Source organism: Hippocampus bargibanti, linkage group LG02, assembly GCF_051943395.1.
Source record: "Hippocampus bargibanti isolate YZ-2025 linkage group LG02, ASM5194339v1, whole genome shotgun sequence".
Lineage (NCBI taxonomy): Eukaryota > Metazoa > Chordata > Actinopteri > Syngnathiformes > Syngnathidae > Hippocampus > Hippocampus bargibanti.
In genome coordinates, this window is record NC_142735.1 from 19,895,108 (window position 1) to 19,907,500 (window position 12,393).

A 12,393-nucleotide genomic window follows, 5' to 3' on the forward strand; every position below is an offset into this window, starting at 1 on the left:
CCGGCAACGCATCGGACAATTTCAGCCAGGCAGCAAGCATCTCACTCTCGCACAGCAATCGACCATGTGATGACACCAGAGGGGCGGAGTTTGCGTCTCTATTCAAAATTTTGAATGGTTTTTGACTTACGACTGTTTTGACTTATGACCGTTTGGTCGAACGGAACTCGGTCGTAAGTCGGATGTTACCTGTATTTAGAGAGCACTTTAAAACAAGAACCACTGTATTGACAGTGCTGTTCATGGACTACACTTACACACACAACAACATGATAGTGACTGTTTAAACACTTTCTCAAATTGAACCAGGGCATGAATTAGTCCATTCAAGGATCAGACACCTGATGTGAATTTTAGGCCGTTGAGTAAGCTCTTTGTTAGAGAACAGACACTTGTGTAAAAATACTGTTGCACACACACACACACACACACACACACACACACACACACACACACACACACACACACACACACACACACACACACACACACACACACACGCACGCACGCACGCACACACACACACACACACACACACACACACACACACACACACACACACACAAGCACACGCACACACACGCAAACACACACACACAGCCTTCAATCACTGACCTTCACATTGTCCATCTTGACCTCCTCTTCATTCTCTTCTTCCTTCCGTCGGACTTTTTTTTTCTTTCTTAAATTGGATTTTCATTTGTGACGGCGTAGGAGCAGCATCTGCGACCCCGCCGCCTTCTCCTCACATCAATTTTCTTTCGCCGTCTTCTTCTTTTTTGCTCTCTGGTGAAATATCCCCTCTGCCTGGGCTCTTGGACAGCAGATCTGTTTTCGTCTTGATGGATCTTGAGGAGGAGAATGAAAAAGAAGTGAAAAAAAAGACCCATCAGTCTATCCGTCCGGGCGCCTTAGCTGCCGGCACGAAAAGTTGAGAGGATGGAGATCAAGCAGAGCATGTTCCTTGCAGGTCGTTCTGACACACACACACACACACACACACACACACACACACACACACACACACACACACACACGGACACAATACGCACATATTTTTTTTCGCCTCATACGACTGAACATGGTGACACTGAAATGGATCTGTTGATTTAGCAGCATAGTGAGCTAGTAACAAGGAAATATGCCTTGCAGTCAAGGTTCAAATAGGTCACCTATCAATACAGACATGTAAACAATAACATATAAGATGTGTGAGTCGTACGATACAATCGTTCCACTCCAACCGCCGATTAGCATTGATCGCGCTATACGACGATGGCAATAAAGCTGGCGCTTCAAGTGAAGTGTAATTATCTGGGCTCCCTCCGACTAATTAAGTGGACGCTGCATGTTACAGGAACAGACGTCAGGTGATCAATAACACCCCAGAAAAGCTCATTGCTCAGCTACCCCAACACGCCGATTCCTCCGATTTCGACTCTGAGTCATTATAAAAATGCTTGACACAAATGAATCTACTGTAGTGAGTTTGTTACAGTTTCAGCTGTTGTTAAAGCACCATATAAATCCATATGTATTGTATTTTATTGTATTGTATTGTGCTGTAGTCACTGATGTATAATTTTACCACCAAGACTCCAGTTTGTAGAGGAAAATAGCTTTCAAAATAGCTGTCCACTGAAATGAAGAACGTGTAACTTTCATATGAAGACTGAAGAAGAAAGTATTTTCATTAGCTGTTTTCTGTCATGACTGACTTCAACAATGATATTTGATTAGCGATTGAAAGCACAAAGGAAAGTGCTTTTGACTTGATGTCCGCCGGAGTGACAAATATTCAATTCTCAACATCGGGATTCTTGCTGCTTTTATTGAAGACTAAAGACAAAAATTGTTTCAGTGTCAACTATAGTCAGTGATGTGCATTTTTCTCACCTTTAGGTTCATGCCATCAAAAATAATAATTTTTGTTGCGTTGTGCACTGTTGTGAGGGTGTGCAACTTTCGCATCAACTCATATAAATGTAAAAAGACAAATCTTTTGCATTCCTGATGACTGTAGTGACCGATGCGCGGCTAATATCCTGGTGTACATCTGTTGCCTGACAGCTCTTGAAAACTTTCCACTGATATTCCAAGGTTGTTATTTCCAAAATAATCATATTGCTGTTGTTTGTGAGCTATGATACAGTAAAGTCTCGTTATATCGATATCGGATATATCGATAGTCCCGGTTATATCGATGCTATTTCTATGCACGCACAGAGAAAATTACATGCAAACAGGGTCGGATATATCGATAGTCCCGGTTATATCGATATTTTTTCGGACTCCCTTGAATATCGATATAACGAGACTTTACTGTATTTGAAATATTTCTTTATTTGACTGGCTCTTGCCACTTAAAGGCTGAAGTATCCCCGCTGTGTTCTGTAACCATGTGCAGAACTTTTTTTTTTTTTCTTATTTCTCCGCAGCCTTTGTTGTCCAAATCAAGTCTGCTGGCGTTCGATAAGGACGCTGCCCTCTTCCTCTCTTATCAGACAGGAAGTCCACAGTGTGATCCCAACACCGATCAGGCTTCGTTCCCGCTAAACACATTTGCTCAGGCTAATGAGCACGCCACTCTCTTCTAAAAAACTGACACGCCTCTTTCCACATGAGATAGAACTTCATTCGGTTGCCCCCCACTGACCCCTGAAGGTGCATGACCCACAAAGTACCTTCATCTTGACACACTCTTGATTGTTCAAGCAGATTATATGTGTGCTTGCCTAAGTCAAATTATGATCAAGGGGATATTTTTAATGTATAATTATTGCAGTCTGATATGAATGCATTACTTAATCCTTCATCGATTTTATTTATTGAATTTTATGTTACACCGCTGGTTTTTATTTTTGTTCAACAAAAGGTCCAAAACTTAGAATTGCGGCCCGGAAGACCGGTGGTTTGTGTGTCAACCTCACAGTACAGAGGTCAAACCGGCAAATGACCGGTTATACAGATCGTTTCAGAGACTTTCAAATTCCCCAAGTGAACACCAAAAATCCAGCGATCAATGACTATTTAAGTGCTTTGAGGACCCTAACCACCTCCCACCTACCCTTGTGACCATTCAAAGATCAACCGAGGGCACGCTGGTGATAATGTGTTGGCAACACAAACAATTCTCAAGACAATTCCAAGCTCTCAACTGAACACCGTTAGGTACCGTCCCATCACAGTTTGACACATTTATGTACAGTTTCACGGTTTCAAAACCGGGGATATCAAAAATCTTTCTGAAAAGACCCAGAGCAGCCTCAGTGTACATAAACAGTAAATCATCTGCCCCCCCCAAAAAAAAGTCAGTTTCAAATATGTGGGTGTTTTTTTAGGAAATGTTAATTAAGGTGAACCGATAAAACGCAGGATTTCTTTTCAGCTCTCAAATGTCAAAAGCGGTCAGTTTAATATCAAAGAGGATGTAAGGGTTGACATGCCATCTCTTCACTCGCCACGATCGCTTCAACCGTGGAATTCCTGCTTGCTTATCTTTACACATTTAAACGAGCCCCTCTGACTTGTGCCGCCATTGCCGGGCGGAATTAACTCAGTATTTTAAGTGTCACAGACGCAGCGGACAGGAAAAGCCACTGGAAAAAAATCCTTCTTGTTTTATATGCAGACGTATTGAATTGATTCAATGTGCATATGTTTTGCATATATTTACATAAATGTAGGTGGGGCCTGCCTAAATGAATACTAGATGTTCATTTAAAAGTGGCAAAGCATATTTTGTAAAGTTGATCTACTTTTTTCGGCTTGTTTTCCTACATCTGTCATGATTTTGATTGGTACATTTTGACATGTTTTCCAAAGAATTGGGGGATTGGATCGCATTGATGATTAATGGGATTCTTGCTCCAATATGGAACAGAAACCCCAGAAATTTGAAAGCAAGATAATAAGGTTGTCTGGAAAGATTTGAGATTCATTAAAAGTTGCAGGGAGCTCGTTTAGGACGAGTCATCAAAATATTCGGACATTCGGACAAAACTGCAAGTGGCTGACCCAGAACAGGGTCCCTCTTCGCCAATGGTAGTCATAGTAGCCAATGGCAGAGCAGCTATGTTGCATTCATGAAACTATGAGGTGGAAGTAGCAGCCCACTCTGTATTTTTAGCTTTTCTATCTTGACATTTCTCTTTGTAACAGGAGGCGATATTTTCCTGTTTAGGCATTTCGAGATTTGAAATTTTTGGATGGCGATGTAAGTAGAGGTATCTTCATACTGAACTCTTTATAATAATAATAATAATACATTTTATTTCAAGCGCCTTTCAAAACACCCAAGGACACTTTACAATAAAACAATAGAACACAGCACATAACAATAAAACCATAAGTAAAATGATAAATAATAAAATAGCAGAGAGAATTAGACATTGAAAGCAATTTTAAACAAATGGGTTTTGAGATGAGCCTGAAAATAGGGAGGGAGTCAATATTACGGATGTTGGGTGGGAGTGAATTCCAGAGTTTGGGAGCAGAGCGGCTGAAAGCTCTGCATCCCATCGTGGTGAGACGGGCAGAGGGCACATAGAGGTGAAGGGAGGATGAGGATCTGAGGGACCGAGAGGGAACAGAGATTTGAAGCAGGTCAGAAAGATAGGGAGGAGCAAGGTTATGGATGGCTTTGAAAGTAAACAGAAGTATTTTGAATTCGATACGATGTTTAACCGGTAGCCAGTGGAGTTGCTGGAGTACAGGGGTGATGTGGTGAAAGGAGGGGGTTTTGGTGATGATCCGGGCTGAAGAATTTTGGACGAGTTTCACTGCCATTCCCGAATGTATTCAGGAATTGAGAAGCACGACGTGGAGTGCCAATCCCAAATTTAGTTGGATTTTGTTTTTTTGCAGGCGGGTGAGGCTTAAGCTCTGGTCAGACTTCTGGCAATATTTTTCCCTCCAAGTATTTGCCTTTTGTACAGTTTTTTTCTGATGAAAGTATAGAATGCAATGTATCTTACACTAAATTTAATGTTTATGCGGTCCTAAAACTCAATCTTTTATGGGTCCTGCAATTTGAGCGAAAATGACAAAAACCCTGGCACTGGAGTAAACATATTTTTGTACACCGTCTGGCAGTGAATGAGTTAAATGCTTCACTTTTATGACAGGATATCACAGGGATGTATGGTTCATCAGGGTCCTTTTGTGATTTCGGAAGTGGAGAAAATACATCAAATTAAAACTTGTTGATATAAACTGTTTCAGTAGGTTTAAATTGGCTGTCAATTACTAGATAAGATTAGAAACCTGTGTGCCTGCGTGTGTTTGTGTGCGTGTGCGTGTGTATTTGTGTGTGTGTGTGTGTGCGTGTGTGTGCGTGTGTGTGCGTGTGTGGGGTTGTGTGTGTGTGTGTGTGTGTGTGCGTGTGTGCGTGTGTGTGTGTGTGTGTGTGTGTGTGTGTGTGTGTGTGTGTGTGTGTGTGTGTGTGTGTGTGTGTCTGTGTGCGTGTGTGTGTGTGTGTGTGTGCATTGGCACATTTTGATATGAGACTTTGTCAGTCCTGCAGGCCCGGGCGGAGACTATGATCTTCAATTACCAAATGTTCTTTGCCGCACTTCAGACGGCATTGGGAGAACTGAAAAGGCAACCGGGCAGATATTAGCGACAAAATGGAGAAATAGATGAAAGATGAACATTTTATTCATCAGTTTCTATTAGGCCGTGCGTCGCCTCAGCTACTTGGACAGTCCTGACAATTTTGCAGATGGTAAGCTTTGGAAACAGGCCTTCTACTTTCCCCCGCTTGTTCAATCCCCCTTCCCCTAATCTATATTCACCAGTGGGTGGGGGGATTGCGTAGCCACAGGAAACATGCAAGGTACCATGAAATGATGTCATAGGTGAGATCCTTTCGAATTCATCCAATTGGGTAAATGCATCAATTGAGATTTCAACCCTCAATGCGACATTTCCCACCCCTGATGCCGCAAAATTACACGGAATAAATTATTTAATCAATTGCAAATATGTATGATTTCTTCTTCAGAACTATTTGAATCATATTCATAACTGGATGTGTAACAAGAAAGCATATTCTCCGAATCTGAAGCCATTGTTTTGATTCACTAGCAATGTAAGACGTCTTGGCGTGACGTCATGAACTGGGGACGGGACTTTCTGAAAATGCCCAATTTGCAGCTCAATTTTTTGCAGATTTTGTACACTTTTAAGTCATTTTTATTGGTGTTTTGCATTTGACTAAAAATATCATACTGCGTGTTTTGGGTACTTTAGATGCCATAAAACGTTTTTCTGATGTCAATTAAAAAACAAAAAAGTGACGGCGGTTGTCCTTTAAAGTTTTTAAAAAGTACTTCAATTTGAAACCGGAAGTGGCCAGGTTCAGAAGGTCCCGCCCCCATGTTCGTGGTGTCACGGCAAGACGTCTTGCCTTGCTCGAGAATCAAAACAATGGCTTCAGATTCGGAGAATATACTTTCTTGTTACTCATCCAGTTATGAATATGATTCAAATAGTTCTGAAGAAGAAAGTATACATACAGTAAAGTCTCGTTATATCGATATTCAAGGGAGTCCGAAAAAATATCGATATAACCGGGACTATCGATATATCCGACCCTGTTTGCATGTAAATTTCTCCGTGCGTGCATAGAAATAGTATCGATATAACCGGGACTATCGATATATCCGATATCGATATAACGAGACTTTACTGTATTTGCAATCGATTAAAGAATTTATTCCGTGTCATTTTGAGGCATCAGGGGTGGGAAATGTCGCACCCAAGGGAGGCAGAAAATGGCGACAGAAAATGGCGACAAAGCAGTGGAGGGAATTAGTCAGCCCGTTTCCACAGGCTGATTAATTCCTTACATGGAGCTTTGTCGACCTCTTCTGCCTCTTTTTGGACCTACACGGCGTTTTCAGACCAAAGTACAGCAACATGCATTGACGTGATGGAAGGACTGCTACAATGTGTCCTTTTTTCGGTCAGGGGCGTTCCTTCAGTGACGTAGGGTGAAAACTCGTCACAAACTCAAAAACAAGACTTCCGGAATATTCAGCACGAGTTTTAAAATGTAAAATATAGCTATATGCGGGGGAATCTTTGTAAAATACGCTCAGTAGAAGTCATTTGAAGCCATTTTACAAATTATGGACACAACTTGTCTGGAGACGTCCGTTGTCCTTTAAGCGGCACTGACTCCAGTCCAAACATCATGGCTGGTCTCGCCACTGTTTTATACACTTTTCCTTTCATCCTAGCTGAAACCCTTCAATCACACATCACACCTGACATGTTTCTCCAGCCGCTCCAGCCTGCCTGCACACGCTTCTTCACCTCTTTTCCACACTCTCCATTCCTCTGGACAGTTGACCCCAAGTACTTAAATTCCTCCTCCTTCTTTATCTCTCCTCCCTGTAGCAGCACTCTTGCACTTGGATCCCTCTCATTCACACACTTATATTCTGTCCTGCTGAGACTGATCTTCATTCCTCTCCTTTCCAGGGCATATCTCCACATCCAGTGATATGCAGTCAGGGGAGGCAGGTGAGGCTGTGCCTCACCTGTCATCATGGAAATATCAAATGACAAACTCAATTAAACAGATATTAGAGATTCTTCTTGTGGCTCCTCGGCTGCAGAATAATAGAATTAGTGTGAGCAAGCTACAGTCAACAGTTACCAAGTTAAGTGCAAGCATACAGTCATTTTTTTTTCTTGTTGCTTGGCCTTATTTTCAGCATGGTGGATCACATATCGAAATTGAAAGAATTTTCTGAATTGGACTTTCAATCGAAGCAGGAGATAAAAATTAAAGGAAGACCAACACCGGACTGTATAGCTCACAAACGGTGAGGGGTGAATATAAATTTCCTGGACAGCTTCTCAGCAAGAAGGATCTCATTGAAACTACTCCTGAAGCGACAAAGTTGCTCCAGCTCGTGCTCACTGTTCCAGCTACTACAAAATCAGTGGAGCGGTCATTCTCAGCACAAAAGACTGAAAACATATATTCGGAACAGGACTGATCATGGACGACTTTCTTCACTCGCAGTGATCTCCATTGAGACAGAGAGACTTGGATTGGATTGAATAGGATTGGATTGGATTTGATTTGCCTTTATTAGTCTCGCAGTGGAGAAATTTACATTCACTTCATTTATAAATAAAGGTAACATGATAATAATGTTTTTTTTTTTCTATGCTACAGTTTGTCAGAATCAGAATCATCTTTATTGCCAAGTATGTAGAACACACAAGGAATTTGTTTCCGGTAGAACACGCTGCACTAGTATCGTTGTCAAAAAAACTGCTAAGTGGCACTATACAGTTCCATTTTGGCTACTGTTGAAAGAGTTCAAAGAGTTAATGGCTTGGGGGAGAAGCTGTTTAAATGTCTGCTGGATTTGGTGCGCATGGATCGGTAGCGCCTGCCTGAGGGGAGTAGCTGGAAAAGGTGGTGGGCAGGTTGCGGAGGGTCCAGTAGGATTTTCCGCGCCCTAGTTTGGATTCTTGCAGTGTGCAAGTCCTCGAGAGTGGGTAGGGCGGTGCCAATGATTTTTTCCGCCGTCCTAACTGTCCGTTGCAGTCGGATTTTGTCCATTTTTGTGGCGGCCCCGAACCAAACGGTGATGGAAGAACACAGGATGGATTCGATGACATCCGTGTAGAAATGCTGCAGCACCTCCTGTGGCAGGCCATGCTTCTTTAGCAGCCTCAGGAAGTACATTCTCTGTTGGGCCTATAGATAGAGTTGGTGTTGACCTCCCACTTCATGTCCTGGGAGACTGTGATTCCCAGGAACTTGAAGGTCTCAACGGTTGACACCAGGCAGTTGGATAGTGTGAGGGGTAGCTGTGGTGATGGATGTTTCCTGAAGTCCACCATCATCTCAACTGTCTTGAGCGTGTTCAGCTCCAGGTTGTGACGGCTGCACCAGAGCTCCAGCTGCTCCACTTGTTGTCGGTACGCAGACTCGTCGCCGTCTTTGATGAGACCGATGACCGTGGTGTCGTCTGCGAACTTTATGAATTTGACAGCTGGGTGCGTTGAGGTGCAGTCATTCGTGTAGAGAGAGAAGAGCAATGGAGAGAGGACGCATCCCTGCGGGGCTCCAGTGCTCGTGGTTCGTGTTGTGGATGATATATGTCCCAGTCTGACCTGTTGTGTCCGTCCTGTCAGGAAGCTGAGGGTCCACTGGCAGATCGTGGGGGACACACCAAGCTGGAGAAGTTTGGGGATGAGGAGTTCTGGGATGATGGTATTGAACGCAGAGCTGTAGTCCACAAACAGGATCCTTGCGTAGGTTCCTGTGTTGTCAAGGTGGTCGAGGATGTGATGCAGTCCAATGTTGACTGCATCCTCCACAGACCTGTTTGCCCGGTAGGCAAACTGAAGAGGATCTAGCAGAGGTCCGGTGATGTTCTTTAGGTGGTTCTTCTAGGTGGTATACTTGTATACAGTATATAAAGAATGCTGAAATGACATTTTAAACAAAACACGTTAACTGTTGCCAATCAAATGGTGAATAAGCTACTCTGTGGAGTTCATATGTTTGTAAATCTGACTGTGATGATGTCAGTGCCTCACCAGCCATGAACCTCACCGCACATCACTGTCCACATCTCTAGTTTCTCCGTCACCTGTTCCTTGTTCTCGCTACAGATCACATGTCATCTGCAAACATCATGGTCCAAGGAGATTATTGTCTAACATCGTCTGTCAGCCTGTCCATCACCATAGCGAATACGAAGGTGCCCAGAGCTGACCCCTGGTGAAGTCCCACCTCCAACTTGAAATCCTCAGTCACACCGACAGCACACCTCACAACTGTCTTACAGTCATGATGTCTTGCACTGCTCTGACATACTTTTCTGTCACTCCAGACTTCCTCATGCAATACCGCAGCTCTTCTCTGGGCACCTTGTCATACGCTTTCTCCAGATCTACAAACACACAATGCAATTCCTTCTGACCTCCTATGTACTTCTCTATCAGCATTCTTAAAGCAAACACTGCATCTGTTGTACTCTGTTTTGGCAGGAAGCCATACTGCTGCTCACAAATGTTCACTTCTGCTCTTAGTCTAGCTTCAACTACTCTTTCCCATAGTTTCATTGTACGGCTCATCAACTTTATTCCTCAGTTAGTACAACTCTGCACATCTCCTTTGTTCTTAAAAATGAGCACAAGTACACTTCGTCCCCATTCTTCATGCATCTTTTCACCATCTAAGATCTTGTTGAATAACCCAGTCAGGAACACCACCGCCACCTCTCCAAGACACTTCCATACCTCGATTGGTAAATCATCAGGCCAGAGTGCCTTTCCCTCCTTCAAGGAGTCCAAGATGGCGCCCGAGTAGGCAGCCGTCAGCAAGTGCTCTGATGATCCTTGCTTTTTTTTGTTGTTTTTGTCTTGTTTTTGTTTTCTTTTGTCACTTTGTGTTGTTGTGCGTCATGTGGAACGGATATGGATTCTTTTTCAGCATTTTTGACCACGACATTCATCAAGGAGGAGACTGTGCTGAGCGGTTGCGCCTTTTCGGCAGCATGAATATGCCAGTACTGTTTTTGAATGGGAGGAATGTCGCAGCCATTCGACTGCCATCGCTGGACACCAAAGGGGCCATCGTGCTTTTTTTTGTGCCTGTAATGGGCAGCATCTTCACAGCCCCGCTTTGTTCAGCGATAGGCCGGTGCTGTTGGACAGTCTGCTGCTGGATGGATACATGGCTTGAGGAGCCCACGATAAGAAGGAAGGAGCGTCAGTGCAGAGCGCCAATGCGTATGTGGAACTGTCGCGGGATGGAATTGAAGCTGATTTATGTGGGACAGGAGATGTGAGACAATTCTTTTCATCAATGGATGCTACAGCTGTGTGTTTGCTTTCAACATTTAGCCTGTAGTCGACGTGCACATTCCACCATGATGTCCCTGATCCACTGGTGAAGAGATTCTTTGATCCTCTCCTCTTTCGTCTGGAACTGCTTTATGTCATCACAAAGAGGGTACAGAAAGTGCTTAAGAATGAATGTCTCTCTGTGTCTTTGTGTGGTCATGTTATTTGTTATTGAGTTTTTTTTTGTTCTTTTGACTTCAAGACGGCACCGCGAGAGTGGCTGCTTATCCAGCAGCTCCTGTGTTTTGCTTTTCTACTTTCATTTCATTCATAACTTTGCTGCTGTGAAATGTAAATGTCTCCACTGCGAGACTAATAAAGGCAAATCCAAATCCAAATCCAAATCCAAATCCAATCCTCTTCAGCGCCCTCCTCACTGCATCCTTGCTAATGTTTTGGTCTTGGTCCACAACAGTCACGTCTTCTACTCCTTGTTCCTTCTTATTTTCCTCATTCATCAATTCTTCAAAGTACTCTTTCCATCTTGCCATCACACTACTGGCACCAGTTAATACATTGCCATCTCTATCCTTAATCACCTTAACCTGCTGCAAGTCCTTACCATCTTTGTCTCTCTGTCTCGCCAGCCTGTAAAGATCAGTCTCACCTTCCTTGCTGTCCAGCTGAGCATACAAGTCATCATAGGCCTCTTGTTTGGCCTTTGCCACCTTTACTTTAACCGTGCGCTACATCTCCTTGTAATACTGTCTACTCTCGTCCATCCTCTCAGTGTCCCATTTCTTCTCTGTATACACATCTGCACCTCCCCATTCCACCACCAGGTCTCCTTATCTACCTTTCTTCGACTCGATACACCAAGTACCTTCTGACTTTTCTCTCTGATTATGTTAGCTGTAGTTTGCCAGTCATCTGGAAGGACCTCTTGCCCACCCAGCGCTTGTCTTACCTCCTTCCTAAATGTCATGCAACACTTCTTTTTTCAACTTCCACCATTTTGTCCTCACTTCCGACTTTGGTTTCTTTATCTTCCTCACTGCCAGCGTCATCATCCACACCACTAACCTATGCTATGTGGCTACACTCTCACCAACCACTACTTTGCAGTCACTGATTTCCTTTAGATGGCACCGTTGACACAAAATGTAGTCTACCTGAGTACTTCTGCCTATGTTCCTGTCTGTTCTGAAAGAAAGTATTCACAATAGCCATAAAAATAAATAAATAAATAAATAAATAAATGACACAGTAAGTTTCATATTGTAGTTTCAATTGGCAATTTTAGAAGTCATTTCCCGGGATCGTCCCGGCTTGAAATTATTTTGGGAATAATCATCTCCAGAAGAATCAATCGAAAAAAACTCAGGAAGGCAGCCATTTGTGATTGAAAGAGCTCTTTTTTGGATGTTTGTCCTTGACAATGGAAGTCCTTCAAATGTTTTCCCCTCATGCGATCACTTTTGCACCTTTTATACGACACAGATGAACGGCCATAAATTGCAGAGCATATGGAGTTTTTGTTGTTGCCTGTGAGCGGACCATTGCATTGAA

At 43.2% G+C, this 12,393-nt stretch overlaps 1 protein-coding gene across 1 annotated transcript in view; it reads right to left on the reverse strand.

Annotated features, from left to right (window-relative positions):
• Positions 1–735: 735 nt before the first annotated feature.
• The window catches only part of LOC148901829 (protocadherin-1-like), a 192,239-nt gene continuing 180,581 nt past the window's right edge, over positions 736–12,393 (reverse strand). The window contains exon 5 of the mRNA XM_088989875.1: positions 736–848. Within this exon, the coding sequence (XP_088846001.1) occupies positions 751–848 (98 nt within the window). The 3' untranslated portion in view covers positions 736–750. The remainder of the gene's footprint in view (positions 849–12,393) is intronic.